Source organism: Pongo pygmaeus, chromosome 1 (assembly GCF_028885625.2).
Source record: "Pongo pygmaeus isolate AG05252 chromosome 1, NHGRI_mPonPyg2-v2.0_pri, whole genome shotgun sequence".
Taxonomy (NCBI): Eukaryota; Metazoa; Chordata; class Mammalia; order Primates; family Hominidae; genus Pongo; species Pongo pygmaeus.
The window spans coordinates 191776821-191803429 of record NC_072373.2 but is presented as its reverse complement, the minus strand read 5'-3'; the positions used below and the strand labels follow the sequence as shown (position 1 = coordinate 191803429).

At 44.2% G+C, this 26609-nt stretch overlaps 1 protein-coding gene and 1 non-coding gene across 3 annotated transcripts in view; one reads left to right on the top strand and one right to left on the bottom strand.

The window, feature by feature from the left end:
• RHBDL2 (rhomboid like 2) overlaps positions 1–26609 on the bottom strand; it is a 54535-nt gene that overhangs the window by 13293 nt on the left and 14633 nt on the right. For both annotated transcript variants that reach the window (XM_054494139.2, XM_054494149.2), the window contains exons 2-4: positions 19327–19697; positions 16239–16387; positions 12065–12177 (exon numbers count right to left, since the gene is read on the bottom strand). In XM_054494139.2, the coding sequence (XP_054350114.1) occupies positions 12065–12177; positions 16239–16387; positions 19327–19572 (508 nt within the window). In that variant the 5' untranslated portion in view covers positions 19573–19697. The remainder of the gene's footprint in view (positions 1–12064; positions 12178–16238; positions 16388–19326; positions 19698–26609) is intronic.
• LOC129023115 (U6 spliceosomal RNA) lies at positions 26223–26330 on the top strand. Its single transcript, XR_008496675.1, has one exon. It is a non-coding gene; the product is annotated as a U6 spliceosomal RNA (small nuclear RNA).

Genomic DNA, 26609 nt, shown 5'->3' with positions numbered 1-26609 from the left:
GGCAATCAGGGGCATGTCGCTAAGGTCAAAGGTGGGGCAGACCTTGGTCCCCTGCCCTCGTGGCCACCTTACCCAGACCACCCCAATAGCATGAACTGTCCTACAAGGTCACCTTACCTAGGGAAGACAGGGGGCAGTTTCTCGATGCTGGTGTTTGGTGAGCCCAAGAGTGCTCAGCCTTCACTGTCCTCCCTAACAGGCATCTGGGGCACAGGGATGCTGACCCCTGAACTCCTAACTGGGGTTGGAACTCAGGTCCTTTGAGAACACTGGGCACCTAGGGATGTGGGAGCAGGACTGGCCACAGCCAGGTTTCTCTTAGAAACAGACTGGTTGAATTAATGAACTGAACAAATGAACCAATGTGTTTTGCCCCAGAGAAAAATGAGCTTTGTCCTGGGTGGAGTGATTGCCTTCGAAAAGCCATCAAGGCCACCTGCCAACAGCCGAGAGCTGAGCTGCTGTGTTCCTGGCTGACTCTGGCCCTTCCAGTCCTCCTCTGGGTCTGCCCTAGTCCTGCAATCTCATGGCCAGGGTGATAATGATGGCGACAACACCATGATCCTGGCTGCCCTTCCTGGGGCAGGAGGGCCCCAAGGACTGATAAGCCAAATCCAGGGCCGTCCTCCTCTGCTTTTCTGCCCTGCGACTTTTCTCTAGGTCCTTTCCTGCAAGCAGTGTGGGGATGTGTACTGGAAAATGCCATAATTAATGGGGCAATCCTTAGAGTACACAAAAGGGTCCAGTGGTGGGAATAATTACCATCTTACCAAAAAGAATCAAACTGCTTCCAAGTAACATAACTGAGTTACAGAACAAATCTAAAAAGTATTTATGGCCTGGAGCGGTGGTTCACGCCTGTAATCTCAGCACTTTGGAAGGCCAAGGCGGGTAGATCACTTGAGGTCAGGAGTTCAAAAGCAGCCTGGCCAACATGGTGAAGCCCCTTCTCTACTAAAAATACAAAAATTAGCCGGGTATGGTGGTGTGCACCTATAATCCCAGCTACTCGGGAGGCTGAGACACAAGAACCCCCCGGGCCGAGTGCAATGGCTCATGCCTATAATTCCAGCACTTTGGGAGGCCAAGGCAGGTGGATCATTAAGGTCAGAAGTTTGAGACCAGCCTGGCCAACATGGTGAAACCCCATCTCCACTAAAAACACAAAAATTAGCCAGGCATGGTGGTGCGTGCCTGTAATCCCAGTTACTTGGGAGACTGAGGCAGGAGAATCGCTTGAGCCTGAGAGGCGGAGGTTGCAGTGAGCCGAGATCCACCACTGCACTCCAGCCTGGGCGACAAGAGTTAGACTCTGTCTAAAAAAAAAAAAAAAAAGAAAAAGAAGAAAAAGAGTCACTTGAACCTGGGAGACAGAGGTTGCAGTGAGCCAAGATCATGCCACCGCACTCCAGCCTGGATGACAGAGTGAGACTCTGTCTCAAAAAAAATAAGTAAATAAAAATAAAAAATAAAAAGCATTGGCTGGGCACAGTGGCTCATGCCTGTAATCCCAGCAATTTGGGAGGCCAAGGCAGCAGGATCACTTGAGGTCAGGAGTTCAAGACCAGCCTGACCAACATAGCAAAACCCTGTCTCTACTAAAAATACAAAAATTAACCAAGCATGGTGGCACACGTCTGTAGTCCCAGCTACTTAGGAGGCTGAGGCAGGAGCATTGTTTGAACCCAGGAGGCAGAGGCTACAGTGAGCCAAGATCACATCACTGCACCCCAATCTGGGTGACAGAGCAAGACTCCATCTCTAAATGAATAAATAAATAAAATTTTAAAAATTAAAAAAGTATTTACAGGAACACAAAAATATGCACCATCCAACTAGATAAAATGTGTAGCATCCAATCAAAAATTATCAGGCATATGGTTGGGTGCAGTGGCTCACACCTGTAATCCCAGCTCTTTGGGAGGCCAAGGCAGGCAGATCTCCTGAGGTCAGGAGTTCAAGAGGACCTGGCCAAAATGGTGAAACCCTGTCTCTACTAAAAATACAAAAATTAGCTGGGCTTGGTGGCAGGCACCTGTAATCCCAGCTACTCAGGAGGCCAAGACAGGAGAATTGCTTAAACCCAGGAGGCAGAGGTTGCAGTGACCCAAGATTGCACCATTGCACTCCAGCCTGGGCGATAGAGAAAGACTCAGTCTCAAAAAAAAAAAAAAAAAAGAAAGAAAGAAAGTAAAAAAAGAAAAAGAAAACAAAAGAAAGAAAAATTTAAAAATAAATAAATAAATAAATGGGCCAGTGGCTCACGCTTATAATCCCAGCACTTTGGGAGGCCGAGCCAGTGGATCACCTGAGGTCAGGAGTCTGAGACCAGCCTGGCCAGCATGGTGAAACCCCGTCTCTACTAGAAATACAAAAATTAGCTGGGCATTCTGGCACATGCCTGTAGTCCCAGCTACTCGAGAGGCTGAGGCAGGAGAATCGCTTGAACCCAGTGGAGGTTGCAGTGAGCTGAGATCGCACCACTGCACTCCAGCCTGGGTGACAGAGTGAGACTCCATCTCAAAAAAAAATAATAAATAAATAAATAAATAAATAAAGCAAAAACTGATAGAACCACAGAAGAAACAGACAAATGCATTATTATAATCAGAGATTTCAATAATCCTTTCTCAATAATTTATAGAAAAAGTAGACAGAAAATCAGAAGACAAACAACATAATCAACCAAATGGACCTAATTGACATGTATACAATATTCTACCCAACAACAACTGATCTCACACATTATTTTCAAATGTACAAAGAACACTTACCAACGTAGACCATATTCTGGACCATAAAACAAATCTTAATACATTTAAAAGGATTCAAGTCATACAAAGTTTGTTCTCTAACCACAGTTTTCTTTTCTTCTTTTTTCTTTTTCTTTTTTGAGACAGAGTCTCACTCTGTCGCCCAGGCTGGAATGCAGTGGCGTGATTACAGCTCACTGCAGCCTCGACTTCCTAGGCTCAGGTGATTTTTCTACCTCAGCCTCCCGAATAGCTGGGACTACAGGTGTGCACCACCAAGCTAATTTTTGTTTTTGTTTTGTTTTACTTTATTTTATTTTATTTTTTTATTTTTATTATTATTTTTTTTTTGAGATGGAGTCTCGCGTTGTCGCCCAGGCTGGAGTACAGTGGCGCAATCTCAGCTCACTGTAACCTCTGCTTCCCGGGTTCAAGCGATTCTCCTGCCTTAGCCTCCTGAGTAGCTTGGATTACAGGTGCACACCACCACGCCCAGCTAATTTTTTTGTATTTTTAATAGAGACGGGGTTTCACCATGTTGGTCGGGCTGGTCTCGAACTCCTGACCTGATGATCCGCCCACCTCGGCCTCCCCAAGTGCTGGGATTACAGGCATAAGCCACCGCACCCAGCCTTTGTTTTTTTTTTAAAGATGGGGTTTAACCATGTTGCCCAGGCTGGTCTCAAACTCCTGGGCTCAATGATCTGCCCACCTCAACCCCCCAAAGGGCTGGGATTATAGGCGTGAGCCACCACGCCCAGTCTCTAACCACAGTTAAACTACATATTAACAACAGAACATCTTTGGAAAAACACACAAATATTTAAAAACTAAATAACACATTTTAAATAACCCATGTGTCAAAGAAAACATCAGAAGGGAAATTAGCAAGTACAGACAACATAATAATCTATGTAGAAAATGTAATGGAATCTACAAAAAGCTTCTAGAAGTAATAAATGAGTTTAGCAAGGTTGGAAGACACAAGATCTATATACAAAATATACCAAAAAGTATATATTTTCATGCGGTAACAATGAAGAATGAGAAATATAATTTTTTTTTTTTTTTGAGACAGAGTTTTGCTCTTGTTGCCCAGGCTGGAGTGCAGTGGCACGATCTTGGCTCACTGCAACCTCCGCCTCCTGGGTTCAAGCCTTTCTTCTACCTCAGCCTCCCAAGTAGCTGGGATTACAGGCGCCCACCACCACACCCAGCTAATTTTTGTATTTTTAGTAGAGACGGGGTTTCACTATGTTGCCCAGGCTGGTCTCGAACTCCTGACCTCAGGCGATCCACCTGCCTTGGCCTCCGAAAGTGCTGGGATTACAGGCATGAGCTACCACGCCCGGCCAAGAAATAGAAATTTTAAAAACATTACCCTTTCTAATACATCAAAAATATGAAATACATAGAGATAAATCTGATCAAAAACTCTGCAAGACATAAACACTGAAAACTAAAAAACATGCTGAGAGGAATTTTGAAAGACCTAAATACACAGAAAGGTATACCTTGTTCAACATGGGCTGGAAGACATTCAATATTGTTAAAATGTCCGTTTTCCCCAGGTTGATCTATAGATTCAATGCAATCCAAATCCCAGCAGATTTTTTTTAGAAACGCACAAACCAAGTTATATGGAAATGCAAAGGATTTAGAATAGCCAAAAAATTTGTGAAAAAGAGTAAAGTTAGAGTGCTAGCCCTTCCTGATTTCATGACTAGTAAGTCATGAAAACTACAGTAACCAAGATATGTGGTATTGGTGTAAAGATATACAAATACATAAGTGGAACAGAATAGAACCTCCAGAAATTAACACACTCATATATACAAACAACAACTTCAACAAAGATACAAAAGCAATTTGTATTTTCAACAGATACTAAAGCAATTCAATGGAGAAAGGACTGTCTTTTCAACAAATGATGTTAGAACAGACATCCACATGAAAAAAAATGACAGTTCAGTCCTTCCCCTTGCAAAAAAACCAGATGATACACCTAAATGGAAAGCCTAAAATAAAACTTCTAGGAGAAAACATGGTGATTCTAGGAGAAATCTTGGTGATTTTGTGTTAGGTAAAAATTATTTGATACAGGCTGGGTGCGGTGGCTCATGCCTGTAATCCCAGCGCTTTGGGAGGCCAAGGCAGGTGGATCACAAGGTCAGGAGTTTGAGACCAGTCTGGCCAACGTAGTGAAACCCCGTCTCTACTAAAAATACAAAAAAAATTAGCCGGGTGTGGTGATGTGCGCCTGTAATCTCAGCTACTCAGGAGGCTGAGGCCTGAGAATTGCGTGAACCCGGAGGCAGAATTTGCAGTGAGCCGAGATTGCGCCACTACACTCCAGTATGGGTGACAGAATGAGACTCTGTCTCAAAAAAAAAAGAAAAAAAAATTATTTGATATCACACTAAAAGTCACAATTCCTAAAGTCTGAAAATGTATAAAAGGCCAGGCATCATGGCGCACACCTGTAATCCTAGCATTTTGGGAGGCCAGTGCAGACTGATCACTTGAGCTCAGGAGTTTGAGACTAGCCTGGGCAATATGGCAAAACACTGTCTCTACCAAAATAAAAAAAAAATACATATATATACTTATATACATATATAATATGTATACTATATATATAGTAAAACATTTTTAAAAATAAAAATTATAGATTTAATATTTATAACTTCTCCTCTCCAAAAGATATTATTAAGAGAATAAGGCCAGGCGCGGTGGCTCACGCCTGTAATCTCAGCACTTTGGGAGGCCAAGGCAGGTGGATCACCTGAGATCAGGAGTTCGAGACCAGCCTGGCATTACAAGCGTGAGCCACCATGCCTGGCCTAATTTTCTTTTGGTAGAAACGGAGTTTCATTATATTGCCCAGGCTGGTCTCAAACTACTGAACTCAGGCAATCCTCCTGCCTTGGCCTCCCATAGTGCTGGGGATTATAGGCATGAGCCACTGTGCCCAGCCTTATTTTTCTTTTTCCCATCCACAGGACTCTGCTCTATAGATTTCTTATTCATTTTTTAGAAATAAATGGATTGGTAAAGAGCACCTACAAAAAACTTACAGTTGGCCGGGCATGGTGGCTCATGCCTGTAATCCCAGCACTTTGGGAGGCCGAGGCAAGAGAATCACTTGAGGCCAGGAGTTTGAAATCAGCCTGCCAACATGTTGAAACCCTGTCTCTACAGAAAAAAAAAAAAAAAATTAGCCGGGTGTGGTACTGCATACCTGTAATCCCAACTACTCGGAGGCTGAGGCACAAGAATTGCTTGAACCTGGGAGGTGGAGGTTGCAGTGAGCCGAGATCATGCTATTTCACTCCAGCCTGGGTGACAGAGACTCTGTCTCAAGAAAAAAAAAAAAAAAAAAACGGCCAGGCGCAGTGGCTCAGGCCGGGCGTGGTTGCTCACACCTCTAATCCCAGCACTTTGGGAGGCCAAGGCAGGCAGATCATGAGGTCAGGAGTTCGAGACAAGCCTGGCCAACATAATGAAACCCCATCTCTACTAAAAACACAAAAAATTAGTCGGGCATGGTGGTGAGCACCTATAATCCCGGCTACTTGGGAGGCTGAGGCAGGAGAATCTCTTGAACCTGGGAGGCAGAGGTTGCAGTGAGCCAAGATTGTGCCATTGCACTCCAGCTTGGGCAACAGTGCAAGACTCCAACTCAAAAAAAAAAAAAAACACAGCTAACATTACACTTTGTGGCGAAATACTAATTGCTTTCTGCCTAAGATTGGAAACAAGGCAAGAACATCTGTTCTCTTAACTCTTAACCAACATAGTGCTTGAAGTGCGAGCCAACATAATAAGGCAAGAAAAAGAAGCAAAAGGCATATAGATTGGAAAGGAAGAAATAAAATATCCCTATTTATAGATGACATGATGATTTGCAGATGACATGAAAAATCCCAAGGAATCTGCTGTTGATCTATGGCCTTTCCCCCAGCCCCCTGCTCTCTGAAACATGTGCTGTGTCAACTCAGGGTTAAATGGATTAAGGGTGGTACAAGATGTGCTTTGTTAAACAGATGCTTGAAGGCAGCATGCTCTTTAAGAGTCATCACCACTCCCTAATCTCAAGTACCCAGGGACACAAACACTGCAGAAGGCCGCAGGGAGCTCTGCCTAGGAAAACCAGAGACCTTTGTTCATGTGTTTATCTCCTGACCTTCTCTCCACTATTATCCTATGACCCTGCCATATCCCCCTCTCCAAGAAACACCCAAGAACAATCAATAAATACTTAATAAAAAATAAAAAAATAAAAAAAAAACACAACTTGCTAAACCTCAAAAAAAAAAAAAAAGAAAAATCCCAAGGAATCTAAAACAAAACAAAAACCCTACTACTAAATGAGTTCAGCAAGGTTGCAAGATATAAGAATAACATGCACAGGCCGGGCGCAGTGGCTCACGCCTGTAATCCCAGCACTTTGGGAGGCCAAGGCGGGCAGATCACGAGGTCAGGAGATCGAGACCATCCTGGCTAACACGGTGAAACCCTGTCCCTACTAAAAATACAAAAAATTAGCTGGGTGTGGTGGCGGGCACCTGTAGTCCCAGCTACTCGGGAGGCTGAGGCAGGAGAATGGCATGAACCTGGGAGGCGGAGCTTGCAGTGAGCGGAGATCGCACCACTGCACTCCAGCCTGGGCGACAGAGCAAGACTCCATCTCAAAAAAAAAAAAAGAATAATATGCATGAATCAATTGTGTTTCTATATACTAGCAATGAAATTATGGACACTGAAATTTAAAATACACCACCATTTAGGAGATATAAATAAGAGACACTGTTCATAGATTGGAACACTCAATATAGAAAATATATCAGTTCTCCCCAAATTGATGTACAGATTTAAGGCAACTCCTATCAAAATTCCAGCAAGAATTTCTATAGCTATAAACAGAATTAATCTAACGCTTATATGGAAAGGCAAAGGAATTAAAACAGCTACAATTTTCAAAATGAAGAATAAAATGGGAGGAATCATTCTGATTTCAAAACTTATTATATAGCTACAGTAATCAAGCCTATGTAGTTTTGGTGGAGGGATAGACATAGAGATTGATAGAATAAAAAGAACCCAGAATAGCCCCCACAAAACTATAGGCAACTGATTTTTTTATAATGGTGTAAAAGCAATTCAACAAAGGAGGAAAAATTCCTTTCAATGAATTATTCTAGCATAACTGGATATCTTCAGGCCAAACAAACAAAACAAACCTCAAACTCAAAATGGGTTGCATATTTAAAAGTAAAGGCCAGGTGCAGTGGCTCATGCCTGTAATCCCAGCACTTTGGGAGGCCGAGGTGGGCAGATCACCTGAGGTCAGGAGTTCGAGACCAGCCTGGCCAACATGGCGAAACTCCTTCTCTAATAAAAATACAAAAATTAGCCAGGCATGGTGGTGGGCGCCTGTAATCCCAGCTACTCAGGAGGCTGAGGCTGGAGAATTGCTTGAACCTGGGAGGTGGAGGTTGCAGTGAGCCGAGATTGCGCCATTGCACTTCAGCCTGGGCGACAAGAGCAGAACTCTGTCTCAAAATAAATAAATAAATAAAATTAAAGAAAAAAAAAGTAAAGCATAAGGCCTGGTGCAGTGGCTCATGCCTGTAATCCCAACACTTTAGGAGGCCAAGGCCAGAGGATCACTTGAGCGCAGGAGTTCGAGGCTGCAGGCTGCAGTAAGCTATGATTGTGTCACTGCATTCCAGCCTAGGCAACCAAGTGAGACCCTGTCTCTAAAAGTGAACAAACAAACAAATAAATAAATGTAAAGCATAAAGCTATAACTTTTAGAAGATAACATTGGAAAAAATCTTCAGGACCTAAGGTTCAGTGAAAGGTTTTTAAGACATAACCCCAAAAGTACCATTCATAAATGGAAAAATTGATGTTAGACTTCATCAAAATTTAAAATTCATGTTCTCTGAAAGACCTTGGTAAGAGGATAAAAAGACAAGCTACAGACTGGGTGAAAATATTAATAAACTACATATTCAGCTAAGGGCTAGCATCTAGAATACATAAAGAACCCTCAAAATTCAACAGTTTAAAAAAGTTAGAAAATGGGCAAAAAACATGAAGAGACATTTCACTAAAGAAGATAGATGACAGATAAGCACATAAAAAGATATTCAACAATGCAAGTCAGAATGTCCCTCCAAATTTGAAAAAAAAAAAAAAAAGATATTCAACATCATTAGCCATTAGGGAAATGCAAATTAAGATCATGATCAGCTGGGTGCAGTGGCTCATGCCTGTAATCCCAGCACTTTGGGAGGCCGAGGCAGGTGGATCATCTGAGGTTAGGAGTTTGAGACCAGTTTGACCAACATGGAGAAACCTGTCTCTACTAAAAATACAAAATTAGCCAGATGTGGTGGTGCACACCTGTAATCCCAGCTACTCGGGAGGCTGAGGCAGGAGAATCACTTGAACCCGGGAGGTGGAGGTTGCTGTGAGCTGAGATTGCACCATTGCACTCCAGCCTAGGCAACAAGAGTGAAATTCCATCTCCAAAAAAAAAAACCATGATCATATTTCACTACCCACTTAGGAGTGAAATGGGAAAAGTTCCCTTGTCCCCCTCGCAGGGCGTGCAATGGGGATGTGGTTCGCTTCTTCAGTGCCCTGCTGCTCAAACCTCTGGGGGAGTATTCAGACGGGCAGGCTGTGGGGCTCTGACCCCACAGCAGTGTCTAGGGGTGAATTTACAGCTGAAGCCCCAGTGGGCATGTGTTACAGGGTACTCTTTTAGTTTAGCAGTCCGTAGGTAGCTTCTGTTAGTCAGCTCAATTATACTTGTGCCTTATCTCCAGGTCAGAGAGCTTTTTGTAATCCCAGGGTTCTTGCCTCGTGTACAGGAAGAATTGGATGGATCACACGTGGCCTCGGAGAATGAGTACAAGGTTTTATTGAGTGGAAGTAGCTCTCAGCAGATGGGGTAGCCAGAAGGGGGATGGTTTTCCCCTGGAGTCAGGCCACTTGGCAGCCCGGGATCTCCTCTGACTGCCCCAGCCAAACTCCGCATCCTTCTGCTGGTCAGTGGCCTGCTGGTGTGCTGGTGTCTGTCCTGTCATCTTCTGTGGATGTGTTCCTCTCGACATCCAGCTGCTTGTGTGTCTGCGGACTAGGGTCTCAGGGTTTTTATAGGCACAGGATGGGGGCGTGGCAAGTCAGGATGGTATTGGAAAATGCAACATTTGGGCAGGAAAACGAAAATGTCTGTCCTCACCTAGTTCCATGGGCACAGGCCTGGGGGTGGAGCCCTAGCCAGGCACTATGCCCTTCTCTACCCAGCACTTCCCTTCCACCCTTCCATATCACGAGCACAGGTAAAATAAAAAATCATGACAACACCAAATGCTGAATCTGAATCATTTATGCATTGCTACAGTGAATGTAAAATGGGAGAGGCATTCTAGAAAACATTCTTTAAATGTTTAATATTTAAAGAATTCTCTTTAAAAATTCACCTGTAATCCCAGCACTTTGGGAGGCCAAGGTGGGCGAATCACAAGGTCAGGAGTTTGAGACCAGCCTGGCCAACATGGTGAAACCCCATCTCTACTAAAAATACAAAAATTAGCTGAGTGTGGTGGCAGACACCTGTAATCCCAGCTACTCAGGAGGCTGAGGCAGGAGAATCGTTTGAACCTGGGAAATGGAGGTTGCAGTGAGCCGAGATCGCACCATTGCACTCCAGCCTGGATGACAGGGTGAGACTCCGTCTCAAAATAAATAAATTAATGAATTAAATTAAATTAAATTAAAAAATAAAATATACCACTCTCATATGTTCCAACAACTGTGCCTTTGGACATTTATCCTAGAAAACTGAAAACTCTGTTCACAAAACCCCATACTTATGTTCATAAAAACATATACACAAGTGTTTGGAGTGGTGTTATTCCTAATAGCCAAAAACTGAAAACAACTCAGATAACCTTCAATGAGTGAATGGTTAAACAAGCAGTGCTATATCCATTTTATGGAATGAATACTGGGCAATAAAAAGGAATAAACTATTGACACGCGCAGCAACCTAGATGAATCCCCAGAGAATTATGCTGAGTGAAGAAAATCAATCCCACAAGGGTATATACTGCATTATTCCATTTATATAATATTCTTCAAATGACAAAATTATAGAAATGGAGAACAGATTAGTGGTTGCCAAAGGTAAAGGAGGGTGGGACAGAAGACAGTATAGCTATAAAAAGGCATCATAAGGGATCCATATGGTTTGAAAATATTTTGTACCCTGACTATATCAACATGGATATCCTAGTTGTGATACAGTACTAATGTTTTGCAAGATGTCACCATTGGGGATCGCTGGTTTAAAGGGTACATAAGACCTCTAGGCATTATTTCTAACAACTGCATGTAAATCTGTAATTATCTCAAAATTAAAAGTTTAATTTTTTTAAAAAATGTTTCCAATAAATAAACAAATGGATGGATGGGAGTTCTAATATTTTCTTCCCATGCCATAATGGATCATCTTAGGCACACCCAGATTTAGGGATCACTGACATATGCTGCTTGTACCTACCCAGTCTTAGAGCCCCTTTGGTTATTCTCTACATTCTCTTAAAGTTGTCTTTCTTAAATGCAAATCTGATCATGTTACTTCTCAAAATCATTAGTCTGACATATAAGAGCCTCCATGATCTGGCTTTAGACCTTTACTCAAATACATACCTGTACACCAAACTACTTGCAGTTTTCTTTATTCCTTTTCTTTTTTTTTTTGAGAGAGTCTCACTCTGTTGCCCAGGCTGGAGTGTGGAGTGCAGTGGCACAATCTTGGCTCACTGCAATCTCCGCCCCCTAGGTTCAAGTGATTCTGGTGCCTCAGCCCCCTGAGTAGCTGGGATTACAGGGGTGAGCCACCACCCCCAGCTAATTTTTGTATTTTTGGTAGAGACAGGGTTTCACCATATTGGCCAGGCTGGTCTCGAACTCCTGGCCTCATGCGATCCACCCACCTCAGCCTCCCAAAGTGCTGGGATGACAGGCGGAAGTGCCAGGCATACTTGCAATTTCAATTATGCAAAACCCTGTCTTGAGTGTGAGATACCTGAGGACAGGCACAATGACTTGTCTTTGCTTGCTGATAGTATCTCTTATTCAAGGATCTCTAAGGCTTAGTGTGTTCCCTAGCACATATTAGGAGTGCAGTAACCCTTGACTTAAAGAAGCCTACTATAAGTGTGTATTTCGTTTGCTTTTAATCCTAAGAGCCCAGAGGTATTGATTCCATGTTACTTCAGAACACTGACCTGCAATCACTCCTGCCAGGTACACCAGCCCCACACGGAGGCCTTTGTGGACCATTTCCAAGGGAATACCCAAAACAAGCTGCATACAAAGATTCCCCAAGATGTGCTGAACTCTGCAAAGACAAACAATAGTTGTCAAATGTTATGACTAAACCAAGCAGATATTTCCCTGCGAGATGAACAGATTTTCATGTGTTTTCTCTAGTTAAGGATTTGCTTAACTAGAATTCTATTTTCCAATTTTTCTTAGCAGACAACTTTTTTTCTTTTTCTTTTTGTGTGTGTGTGTGTGTGTGTGTGTGTGTGTGTGTGTGTGTATAACTTGCTGTGTCTCCCAGCCAGGAGTGCAGTGGTGCTATCTCTGCTCACCACAACCTCTGCCTCAAGAGTTCAAGTAATTCTCATGCCTCAGCCTCCCAAGTAGCTGGGACTACAGGCATGTGCCGCCACTCCTGGCTAATTTTTTTTTTCTTTTTTTTTGAGACGAAGTCTCTCTCTGTCACCCAGGCTGGAGTGCAATGGCGTGATCTTGGCTCACTGCAATCTTCGCCTCCCGGGTTCAAGTGATTCTCCTGCTTCAGCCTCCCTAGTAGCTGAGATTACAGGTGCCTGCAACCATACCCAGCTAATTTCTTTTTTTTTTAACAGAGTTTTGCTCTTGTTGCCCAGGCTGCAGTGCAATGGCATGATCTCAGCTCACTGCAACCTCCGCCTTCCGAGTTCAAGCGATTCTCCTGCCTCAGCCTCCTGAGTAGCTGTGATTACAAGCATATGCCACCACGCCTGGCTAATTTTGTATTTTTAGTAGAGACAGGGTTTCTCCATGTTGGTCAGGCTGGTCTCAAACTCCTGACCTCAGATGATCTACCTGCCTCGGCCTCCCAAAGACTGGGATTACAGTAGTAAGCCACTGTGCCCGGCCTAATTTTTGTATTTTTAGTAGAGATGGGGTTTCACCATGTTGGTCAGGCTGGTCTCGAACTCCTGACCTCATTGATCCACCCACCTTGGCCTCCCAAAGTGCTGGGATTACATGCATGAGCCACCGCGTCTGGCCTTTTTTTTTTTTTTTTTTTTTTTTTTTTGAGACAGGGTTTCACTCCCTTCACCCAAGCTAGAGTGCAGTGTCTCGATTTCGACTCGCTACATTTCCATCTCCTGGGCCTGAGGATTCCTTAATCGTCCCACCTCAGCCTCCCCAGTAGCTGGGACTACAGGCACACACCCTGTGCAGATCTAATTTTTTATTCTATTTTATTTTTTGCACAGATGGGGGTTTCACCATGTCACCCAGGCTGGTCTTGAACTCCTAGGCTCAAGCAATCCACCCACCTCAGCCCCACAAAGTGCTGGGATTACAGGTGTGAGCCACTGCTCCTGGCCACAAATTCTTTTTAAGTGCCTTACTATGTGTTAGGCACATTGAAAATTATAGCCATTGTCTCATTTAATCACAACAACCTTATGAGGTAGGTACTATTCATATTACTCCATTTTACACCTGAGGAAACTAAAGAACAAGGAAGCTAAGTAACTACCATATGCCATATATGTGTGTGTGTGTGTGTGTGTGTATATATTTTTTTTTTCTTTTTTTTTTTTTTGAGACAGAGTCTCACTCTGTCACCCAGGCTGGAGTGCAGTGGCACAATCTCGGCTCACTGCAACCTCCGCCTCCTGGGTTCAAACGATTCTCCTGCCTCAGCTTCCCAAGTAGCTGGGATGACAGGTACCTGCCACCAGGCCCAGCTAATTTTTGTTATTTTTACTAGAGACAGGGTTTCACCATGTTGGCTAGCCTGGTCTCAAACTCCTGACCTCAGATGATCCACCCACCTCAGCTTCCCAAAGTGCTGGGATCACAGGCATGAGCCACTGCACCCAGCCTACTATATACTATAATACTGTACTGCCTTACATTGCTATTTAACTGACATGTTCCTTCTTATCATCTTAAAGTTCTTGTGTGCAGGAGCCATGTTTGCTCAGAACATACCTGTTAAATGGAAACTGAGCAATTGGTGATTTTGCCCCTGATTTGTCAAGCCTCTGAGCCATGTGTCCTGATGCCTATTTAACCACCAAGCAAAAGTGTCATCCTTTCTATTTTATTTTATTTTTTATTTATTTTTAACTTTTTTTTTTTCGAGAGACACTCTTCTATGTTGCCCAGGCTGGTCTCAGACTCCTGGACTCAAAGTGATCCTCCTTCGTCAGCCTCCCAAGTAGCTGGGACTGCAGGCACACACCACCACACCCCAGCTATGAGTCGTTTTCAAGTCCGGGGTTGGGTAGACTGCACAGACAATGTTGGCCCCACCTGAGACCACAAGAGTCCACTGGATAGGTGGGGCCAACAGGAAGCTGCTCGCTGTCTGCAGTGGGCATGGTGGATCATGGATGTTGAGTGAGTTCATGAAAGGCCATCAGCATTTAAGAAACTATAAGCGGCCGGGCACAGTGGCTCACGCCTGTAATCCCAGCACTTTGGGAGGCCAAGGCAGGCGGATCACAAGGTCAGGAGATTGAGACCATCCCGGCCACCATGGTGAAACCCCGTCTCTACTAAAAATACAAAAATTAGCTGGGCATGGTGGTGTATGCCTGTAATCCCAGCTACTCGGGAGGCTGAGGCAGGAGAATGGCTTAAACCAGGGAGCCAGAGGTTGCAGTGAGCCAAGATCGCGCAACCGCACTCCAGCCTGGCGACAGAGCTAGACTCCATCTCAAAAAAAAAAAAAAAGAAAGAAACTACAGGCAAAACTAAATGGCGGGCACTGCATCTCCTATTACCAGTATTATTCCAGATGGATAACAGTATCACACACTCATCAATATGTTCATGAACTAAATTTATTTTATTTTTGAGACAGAGTCTCACTCTGTCACCTACTCTAGAGTGCAGTGGCATGATCTCAGCTCACTGCAACCTCCGCCTCCTGGGTTCAAGCAATTTTATTATCTCAGCCTCCTGAGTAGCTGAGATTACAAGCGCACGCCACCACACCCAGCTAGTTTTTGTATTTTTAGTAGAGATGGGGTTTTACCATATTGGTCATGCTTGTCTTGAACTCCTGACCTCAGGTGATCTACCCACCTTGGCCTCCCAAAGTGCTGGGATTACAGGTGTGAGCCACTGTGCCCAGCCATGAACTAAATTTTGTTTGATGTATGGTGGTAGAGGAGGAGACTGGTGATTCAGAACCACCATTTTCATAGCCTAAAGAGTATATTTAACAACATTAGACAACTAGGGGAACATGTTTTTGGTTTTGCAATGATTTGATCTCTTCTCATTAATATTCCTAAATAAATACCAATATCGGGCAGTTATAATGCAATATAAAGTATACTGGCCTTAAGGGCACAGTGGCTCACGCCTGTAATCCCAGCACTTTGGGAGGCCGAGGTGGATGGATCAGCTGAGGTCAGAGTTCGAGACTAGCCTAGCCTAGCCAACACGGTGAAACCTCATCTCTACTAAAAGTATAAAAATTAGCCCAGCCTGGTGGTGGGTGCCTATAATCCCAGCTACTCAGGAGGCTGAGGCAGGAGAATCGCTTCAACCCAGGAGGCGGAGGTTGCAGTGAGCCGAGATCACTCCACTGCACTCCAGCCTGGCGACAAGAGCGAGACTCCGTCTCAAAAAAAAAAAAAAGTAAAAAAGTATACTGGCCTTAGAGTTAGCACTAGTGGGCTGAGGTCCTAGCTCTGCAACTTAGCTGTGTGACTTGGAGCAAGTGACTACACCTTTTTTATTTTGAGATGGAGTCTCACTCTTGTCCCCCAGCCTGGAGTGCAGTGGCGCGATCTCGGCTTACTGCAACCTCCACCTCCCAGGTTCAAGCAATTCTCCTGCCTCAGCCTTCCAGGACTACAGGTATGCACCACCATGCCTGGCTAATTTTTTTATTTTTAGTAGAGATGAGGTTTCACTATATCAGCCAAGCTGGTCTTGAATTCCTGACCTTACGTTATCTGCCCACCTCAGCCTCCATGACTACATCTGCTGAGCCTCAGACATTAAACAGTGGGAGCAATACCTACCCCTTAGGGTTGCTGTGAAGATTATGGACACAAAAGTCCCTTATCAATAATAAAGCACTCAACAAATGTTAGAGGTTACAATGATATAATCACCTCTGATGCCAGGGGCTTAACTGTCATTGCTTACCCAGCATGTACCAGCATGTATGAGATAAACCTCCAGGCTTCCTCCCTCTTCTCAGGACTGTAGATAAAGGGACTCTCCAAGATGCCTGTGTCCAAGGTGATCCACTGTTTCTGAGGCTTCCACACAGCATAGTAAATAAACACTGCCAGCTGACAGAGGGAGCAGACACGAGTGTTAACCACACCTTCTCCAGAGAGGGGCCCCATCCAAGCCCGTGGGCAGTAACTGTTTCAGATGATTCAGCTCTCAAGTGGGCCACACCATAGTGCCAGAAGGTGACATGAAATACACTTCTTCACCATCCCCCGCTGTGATGGTTTCCACCATACCCCACTTCTTCCAATGGTTGGGAGCAGTGCTAGCTCACATTGTAAGGAAGACTTTCTGAACCCGTTTTGCCCTGCTCTTGGACACCCTGCTCTCTGGCACTACGTTCTCTACTACCCTCTCCCTCTTAAATACCCACTGCCCTCATCGTCGCACCAACTGATCTTTCATTTACAACTTGCTATGAAAGTAGGTCAATGCTGGCTTCCGAATAATAGAGCAGGGAAAGGGAAAAATAGTCACTTGCCAGGGGAGAGACCTGGCAAACCCTGCCTTAACCAAGGGATGGAGGTGAATGTCCCAGTGATGCCATGTGAAGTCCTCAACTTTCTGAGGCTATGTGATGGCAAGGGCCCTTCACCTCTGTGGTATTCTTCTCCCAAACTCATAACTCCAATTAAATCACGAGAAAAGCATCAGTCAAACCCAGCTGGGGAACATTCTACAGGATCCCTAGCCAGTCCCCCTCAAGACTATCAGAGTCATGAAAAACAAAGACTGAGAAGCTGCCATAGATCAAAGGAGACTGGGTAGACATGGCAGCTAAATGGAGTGGGTACCAGAGGAACAGAAAGAGGACATTAATGGAGAAACTGGTAAAAATCCAGGTAAATCTGGAGTTCAGTTAGGAATATGCCAATGTCAGTTTCTTAGTTTTGACAAATGTACTATGGGGCCAGGTGCAGTGGCTCATGCCTATAATCCCAGCCCTTTGGGAGGCGGAGGCAGGTGGATCACCTGAGCTCAGGAGTTCAAGACCAGCCTAGCCAACATGGCAAAACCACGTCTCTACTAAAAATACAAAAAAAAAAAAAAACTAGCCAGGCGTGGTGGTGCACACCTGTAATCCCAGCTACTTGGGAGGCTGAGTCAGGAGAATCGCTTGACCCTGGATGGCGGAGGTTGCAGTGAGCTGAAATCACGCCACTGGCACTCCAGCCTGGGCAACAGAGTGACTCCATCTCAAAAAAAAAAAAAAAAAATACTATGGAAATGTAATGTACTGTATACAGAGATTATCCTGGGTTTGAAAAAAAAGGAAAAAAATGCAATGTACTATGGAAATGTAGGATATAAACAATGGGAGAAACTGGGTGAGGGGCATACAGGAACTTTCTGTTCTATCTTTACAATATCTCTATAGAAGTAAAATTATTCCAAAATTAAAATTTTTAATTTAAAAATTGGTCTTTCTGTGAGAGGCAGGTATCTCAGCACCTGCTCCATGAGCCTCCTATGGCAAACTGCCCTCCTCCATAGCACTCATTGCCTAGGCAACTGTGATTTGTACCACGATACCTTATCTCATTCTTCCCCATTCACCTGGAGAAGACACACACACAGCTGATTGGAACACAAGACAACCCATAGGCCGGAAGGATAACAGGAAGGAGAAGCAGAAAAAACAGATACAGATGTCTCAGATCCGGACGACTTCCCAGTTGCAAGCAGTCTCACAATAAAATCCTGTGAAAAAAATTAGAACTGTGCCCCTTCAACCTAAACAGACTTGACCACAGCATCTCCTGGGATGCTTATACCTTAGCCTTACCTTTATCTGAGCCATAAGAGGCTTGGTTCCTGCAACAGTTAATTTTATGTGTCAACTTAGTTAGGCTATGCTACCCAGAATTTGCTTAAACATTATCCTAGGTGTTTTTGTGAGGGTATGGTTTATACTAATATTTAAGTCAGTAGTCTTTGAGAAAAGCCGATTTCCCACCATACTGTGGGTGAGCCTTGTCTAATCAGTTGAAGGCCTTGCTTGTGAAAAGACTGAAAGACTGTCCTCTGTTAGGAAAAGGGAATTCTGCCAGCAAAACTCTATCTTTGGACTTGAATGGCAAGTCTTCCCTGGGCCTCTAGCCTGCCAGCCTTCCCTGAAGATTTTGGACTTGCCAAGTCTCCATAATCATTTGAGCTAATTCCTTAAAATAAATATTAACCTCTCTTCCCCCAGGACACACGCACCTATTGATTCTGTTTTTCTGAAGAACTCTTGACTAATACAGTTTGTGATAAGGAAGCTGAGGCATCAGTGCATCAGTGGGAACTAAAAGGGTTACATTAGGAACTTCCTAATGCCCCTGAAGTCACACTTCACAGGCAGCCGTGGTTGGCCAATTCCTTTATAAGACATCAGGTGTGGGGGAAAAAACTAGGTGCCACAAGGTACAGGGGAGCCTCATCCTGGCCCAGTGACTATGATGTGACCTTGGGATAGTCATCCCACCTCTCTGAGCCTTGCAGTCTTTTCTAGAAAACAAGAGGACTGACTAGATCAGAGCCTGAAAACACACCACATGCTGCCTGAAGTAGACGTTGTTAAAGGATCCCGTTTTTTTCCTACTGAAATTCAGAAGAATTCTATAACACTTCTAAACCTGGGGTCCCAGAAAGGCCTTACCAACCAGCCTAAATCGGTTCATGAGAGAAAGCCCTTGTGCAACCCCAGAATGATTTGCTTCCTAAAGACCTCACAACTAAAATGAAAGGAAGCCACTGAAATTGCAGCCACAGCTGGGCAGATTTATCTGACAAATGAAACTCCACCCTGGGTTGGCAGTGACTGTGAGTACAGGGAAAGCCTCAAAGGCAGCTGTGGGGAGAGCAGAGGCAGAGGTGAGGTGTGTGCTGTCCCTATCCCCGCCGAGCTCTCTCCCATGTTCCCAGTCTCTTCTCTACATCTAGATCTGACCCCTAGTTTGTTTGCAACTTCCCCGTGCCACTTACCCCAGTGCCCACCCCGCTCCCCATTCACCTCGGCCAGGCTGATGGAGATGATGAACACGGGGGGCGGGAAGCAGTTAGCTCTCTCCAAGTATGTTCCTCGGGACTTTTCGGGCAGCATCCATTTTGAGACGATCCTGTGGACCTTTTTACTCTTGGCACGATCTTTACCTCCCCCATCCTCTCTCATTTTCTCCTCTTCCTCCAGCTCTTCTTTCATCTCTCTCCCCATATTCAGATTCATGCTCTCCATCTCCAGATCATGAACAGCAGCCATTGTCCTGGGTCCTCCCTCCTCCCCAGAAGGACATGAATCCCAGGGAACAGCAGGTGGCCCTAGGTCCTCAGGCTGCAGCTCCTCCCTGGGCTGTCTGGCGCAACCACTGCTTTCCAAGGCCTTTCCTGTATGTGAAGAGAAGACAGCTGAAGATGATCAAAATGATCTAAACCTCCTAAATAGCCCAAAATAAAGTTTTCTCTGTAATTGTTTTAAAAAGAGCCAGATGACTGAGATTAAAACACAGCTCTACCACGTACCAGCCGTAAGTTAACATCAGATAAATCACTTAATTAAATTCTCCAAGCCTCAAATTACATATTTCTTAAATTGTGGTGAAATATACATAACATAAAATTTACCATTTTCGCCATTTTATATATATATATATATTTTTTTTTTTTTTTTTTTTTTTGAGGTGGAGTCATCTTGCTCTTTTGCCCAGGCTGGAGTGCAATGGCGAGATCTCAGCTCACTGCAACCTCCGCCTCCCGGGTTCAAGCAATTCTTCTGCTTCACCCTCCCTGGCTAATGTTTGTATTTTTAGTAGAGACGGGGTTTCACCATGTTGGCCAGGCTGGTCTCGAAATCCTGACCTGAAGCGATTCACCCGCCTAGGCCTCCCAAAGTGTTGGGATTACAGGCATGAGCCACCGCACCTGGCACAAGTTTTCTTTAAACAACTGTTTCCAGTTTGAGGGGGAGCATATACCTATGACTGGAATTGCTGGGTCATATGGTAATTAATTCTATGTTTAACTTATTGGGAAACCCTCAGATTCCATTTTAAACTGGGGATAATGATAGCACTTGCCTCATAACGTTGCTGGGAAGCTTACTTGAGATAATGCATGTAAAGCACTTAAAACAGTATCTGGGCCAGGTGTGGTGGCTTACGCCTGTAATCCCATCACTTGAGGTCAGGAGTTTCAGACCAGACTGGCCAACCTGGTGAAACCCCATCTCTACTAAAAATACAAAAATTAGCTGGGCACAGTGGCACGTGCCTGTTCCTTCAGCTGAAGGAAGGTTGAAGCAGGAGAATCGCTTGAACCTGGGAGGCAGAGGTTACAGTGAGCCAAATTCACGCCACTGCACTCCAGACTGGGTGACGGAGCAAGACTCTGCCTCGAAAAAAAAAAAAAGAACAGTATCTGGCACGTAGTAAACACCCTATAATTATTAGTTGTTATTGGCTATGGATGGATGAATGAGTTTTAGATGGATGGATGGATAGATGGAAGGGATGGAGCTGAGCCTGGGGCCTGTTTTCACACTGCATGTTACTGGAAATCAGATCAAATTCAATTGATTTTCAAATGAAACTCATTAGGCAAGTTTTCACATTAGAATAGGTTATATTCAATAAATTGAGGCAGAGACATCTTATTTTTCTTTTCCCCAACAAATTTTCTGAAAATAAAAGCTTTTTCTCTCCTCTGCATTTTTCACCCACCCACTCACCCGCCTCCCAGAGTCAGACATTCAGTCCATAGATATAACTCTTTTATTAATTTCCCTTGAAGACTGATGATTTTTTTCTACTTTTTGCCACATCTCATAATTGAAAAAACTACAATGTGGATATAAGATCATCAGCTTTTAACCACAAATATTAAAGCATTTTAAAAATAAGTTCAATTAGGGACAGTTCACATTGTATAAATCGGCCTTTTTGTAAATCTAAATATCATACATAATCATTTTATGAGGAAATAAAATGTCACATTGTTAACAATACAACTGTATAAAAGGAGCTACAAAAATAAGGATTACATTTGCCCTTATCTTGGGATTTCAACAGTTCCAGAAATTTTACAACTTCAAGACCACCATTTTAAGTATGTTAGTGCCTAAATACATTTCCTGTGCTGCAAAGATAGTTGACCCAATTGGTTTAGCCAAAACTCATTGCATGTCTGCTTTCTGCCTTGCCTTGTAAAGTAGACATGTAGTTCTAGCTACTTTAGGCTCTAGCACCAAATGAGCACGTTGGTAGCAATTAGAAACATTTGGGGTTTTTTTATTTAATTTTTTTGAGACAAGATCTCTCTCTATCACCCAGGCTGGAATGCAGTGGCAGGATCATGGCTCATTGCAGCCTCTACCTCCCAGGCTCAAGTGAGCCTCCCACCTCAGCCTCCCAATTAGCTGGGACTGCAAGCACACACACCACCATACCCAGCTATTTTTTTTTTTCTTTGTTGAGATGGGGTCTTCCTGTGTTACCCAGACTGGTCTCAAACTCCTGGGCTCAAGCGATCCTCCCGCCTCAGCCTCCCAAAGTGCTGGGATTACAAGTGTGAGCCACTGCATTTTGGTTTTACCTCTCTTCTCAGTCAATTACTATCATCCTCCAACTTCCATACCTCTCCACCCTGTTTCATGAGAACAGGGGCCTCTCTCTGATTTATCTTATCTCCAATACCTGGTGCTATAATGCTCACAGGTGCTCCTTCCAGTCTCTGACATTTCCTCATCTCTCCTACTCACATTTATCTTCTGCCCCACTCCTGAATTTCTAAGGAAATATTACCTATTAGATTGGTAATGATGAAAAAGACTTAGGCCGAGCGCAGTGGCTCATGACTGTAATACCAGCACTTTGGCAGGCTGAGGTCGGTGGATCACCTGAGGTCAGGAGTTCAAGACCAGCCTGGCCAATATGGTGAAACCCGTCTCCATTAAAAACACAAAAATTAGCTGGGCATGGTAGCAAGCACCTGTAATCCCAGCTACTCATGAGGCTGAGGCAGGAGAATCACTTGAAACCAGGAGGTGGAGGTTTCAATGAGCTGAGATCGTGCCATTGCACTAAACTCTGGGCAACAAGAGTGAAACTCCATCTCAAAAAAAAGAAAAAAAAAAAAAGACTGATAATATCCCATATTTATGAGGTGTGTGGCAATGGGTGCAACGTATGAGGTGTAAATTAACGCAGCCTTTTGGAAGGCAATTGGCCAATGTGTATAAACTATTAAAAGCATATACCTTTCAACAGAACCATCCAACTTCTAGAAATCCACCCTTCAAAGGTATTTGAGCACATACACAATGGTATATTACAAGGATATTCATGCAGAAGTATTCATAGCCGTGAAGAATTATAAACAACCTGGATGGACTTCAGCGGGGTTGCTGTATTTTCTAACAGTTCTAATTCATGGGTAGTTCTTCCTTACACTGCTGGAATCTATTCACCAGCTCCTGGGTCCAAGGTTTCCCTCCCTGGAGCCTCACAAAGCAAATCTAATCGAAGGTCATGTTGTCATTAATTTTGTCCTTCCTTGGGCGTGGCCTGTATATAAACTCCACGGGCTCTATAGGTCAAACTTGGGATACAGCATCCAGAAACACACATCAGATTACCAGAATTTTTGGAAGCCCAATTGAATGGAGCAGGAGTCTCAAAACAAAATAATGATTACAACACATTCTAGTCTCAAAGAAATATTCAAGCATCAACAGCCGTCCATTCATTTACTTGGCACTCGAGCACTCACTGGGTGTCATTCACTGGGTGGAGATTTACTGCACTGACTCTGCTTTCTTACTCACTAAGCAAACCTCCTACCTCTTATCTGCAGCAAGTTGCTGCCCACTCTTTTTTGAAAGGCCTCGCATACACAGATCAAAACTGGGTGGCACTGCTGTGAGAAGTTCTCATCCTACAGGTAGGGAACAACTGAGTAGATTGTTAGAATGTCTCCAGCCTTCTGGTTAAAAATGGAAATGTTCCCTATGCACACCAAGAACCAAAACCCTTTCACGGGTTCTAAGGATTGGGAAGGGAGAGAAAAGAACCAAAACCCTTTCCTTCATGGTTGGCAAGTATTCTTTAAAAAAAAAAAAAAAAAGTTTTCAAACTTTATTATTATTATTATTTTGAAATAATGGCCTCCCCATGTTGTCCAGGCTAGTCTCAAACCCTTGAATTGAAGGGATCCTCCCTGCTTGACCTCTCAAAGCACTGAGATTACAGGTGTGAGAGAGGCTGTAATCCACAAGTATTCTCAAGAGGAAATGTAGAAAGATCCCACCTGGCCACAAGTACGCTTAAAAGGAAACACAATGCTGGGCGCAGTGGCTCACACCTGTAATCCCAGCACTTTGGGAGGCCAAGGCAGGCAGATCACAAGGTCAGGAGATCAAGACCATCCTGGCTAACACAGTGAAACCCCGTCTCTACTAAAAATACAAAAAATTAGCCGGGCATGGTGGCGGGCACCTGTAGTCCCAGCTACTCGGGAGGCTGAAGCAGGAGAATGGTGTGAACCAGGGAGGCGGTGCTTGCAGTGAGCCGAGATCAAGCCACTGCTCTCCAGCCTGGGCGACAGAGCGAGACTACGTCTCAAAAAAAAAAAAACAAGGAAACACAGAAGGAACTTCCCTACTTCCTGACTTTGCCTGGAATAAGCATTACTTGTTAACAATCACAGAGCCAAAGACTTGTGTTGGCCAAAGACTTGAAAGGGGAAGACTGTGCTCATTTACTCAGGACAGTTGACTACCTTAAAAAAAAAAAAAAAACCTGTTGAAAAGAGATTTCTTTTTTCTTTTTTTTTTTTGAGATGAAGTTTTGCTCTTGTTGCCCAGGCTGGAGTGCAATGGTGTGATCTCGGCTCACCACAACCTCCACCTCCCAGGTTCAAGCAAATCTCCTGCCTCAGCCTCTCAAGTAGCTGGAGTTACAGGCATGCACCACCACGCCTGGCTAATTTTGTATTTTTAGTAGAGATAGGGTTTCACCATGTTGGTCAGGCTGGTCTCGAACTCCTGACCTCAAGTGATCCATCCACCTAGGCCTCACAAAGTGCTGGGATTATAGGCATAAACCACCGGGCCCAGCCGAAAAGAGATTTCTATAAAGAGATTTACATAGGAGACGCCTGACATTTGCAAGAGATTTTCCAGACCTTTCAGATGCCTTAATGCACTACATACCACATAGTGTCTCCCAAAATTACATTGTAAAATATAGCCAGGCCGGGCATGGTAGCTCACACCTGTAATCCCAGCATTTTAGGAGGCCGAGGCAGGCAGATCACTTGAGGTCAGGCATTCGAGACTAGCCTGACCAACATGGTGAAACCCTGCCTCTATTAAAAATACAAAAATTAGCCGGCGGTGGTGGCATGCACCTGTAATCCCAGCTACTCGGGAGGCTGAGACAGGAGAATCTCTGGAACCCAGGAGGTGGAGGTTGCAGTGGGAGGCGGAGGTTGCAGTGAGCCGAGATTTTGCCACTGCACTCCAGCCCGGGCGACAGAGTGAGATTCTGTCTCAAAAAAAAAAAAAAAACGTTAATCTTTCTCTTGATGAGCAGCTTTGGCACTGGCTGATGTACTCACTAAACAACTTTTCCTTGTATCTCAGTGACACACATGGTGGATCTAATGATATCAGGGATCTTAGACACCACTGAACTTGACACAACATGCCAATTTATCCAAAACTTCTATTTGTAGCCAAAAAACAAAGTCACTGTCTTATACCTCCTCACTTTCTCTTTGTTTATATCACTGGCACTATTGGATTATTTATTTTATGAATCTTTTCTACTCTGCAAACAAGAAACAAATATTTTAATCACTGCATGCAAACTACATAGAGGATAACAGTCATGTGAGATGTCCAGGCAGAGCGGTAGGCCTGGCTCACTAACAGGCAAAGCCAATCATTCAACTCATATTCATTCATAATGGGCCTTTGGGAGTAACTAATAAATTACCGAAATTGCAAGTGTTGAATCTGCAAATGTCAAGGATTTCCAGTGGATTCTTTGACAACATGTACGTAGTCGTCATTTGTCAGTTTTCTTGGGGAATTTATCTTCTCCTGGTGGGCAGCAGGAAACGGCTCCCACTACAGACGTTAACCATGCCCAATATTCACTTTTGCATGTCCCTAGGCAGCTAGGGCAGCTTGACCAATCAGCTGTATTTGCTTAGGATTTCAGAGGCTGGAAGTGGGGATGGAAAAAATTCTTTACAGTGGTTGCAGCAGTGGCAGCAGTATCCAGTGTCCAGACAGCCTTGCCACTGGGGTCAGCATGGCATCCAGCATCCAACGCCAGCTGTGGCTGTGACGAAGGCAGCAGCACTGAGCATTCAGCAGCAGCAGCACTGAGGCCATCCTCACCTATCTGGCTCTGTGATGGGATTTGGTGTAATTCTAGGTACCTGGTCTCTCTGTTTCTGCTTATTTCCCAAGCCTTGTTTCTACAGCCTTCAAGTGATTCTGTAACTTACTCAATGTGCTTTCAATCAAATTCATTTCCTGATTTAATTAGCCAGAATCAGTTCCCATCTTTTGCAATCAAAAAACCTGACTTGGGCCGGGCACGGTGGCTCACGCCTATAATCCCAGCACTTTGGGAGGCCGAGGCAGGTGGATCACCTGAGGTCGGGCATTCGAGACCAGCCTTGCCAACATGGTAAAACCCCATCTCTACTAAAAGTACCCAAAAAATTAGCCAGGTGAGGTGGCGGATGCCTTTAATCCCAGCTACTGGGGATGCTGAGGCAGGAGAATCGCTTGAACCCTGGAGGTGGAGGTTGCAGTGAGCCAAGATCATGGCACTACACTCCATCCTGAGTGATAAAGCGAGACCCTAACTCAACCAATCAATCAATAAAAGAATGTTTGTGGTGCTTGCTTTAGCAGCACACATACTAAAAACTGGACCGATACAGAGAAGATTAGCATGGTCTCTGCACAAGGATGACACGCAAATTCGTGAAGCATTCCATACAAAACATCAGAGTTATTTTTTTTTAATGTTTTTTAAAAGGAATGCTTCTGGAAGAAAGGGAGGGAAAGAGAGAGGGAGAGAAAGAGAGGAGGGAAAAAGGGGAAGGAGGAATTCCAACCAGACATTGACTAAGTCTTTGTGTGACTTTATGTTGAAAAGAGCCTTCTATCAGGCGGCGCGCGGTGGCTCACGCCTGTAATCCCAGCACTTTGGAAGGCCAAGGCAGGTGGATCACAAGGCCAGGAGATCGAGACCATCCTGGCTAACACGGTGAAACCCCGTC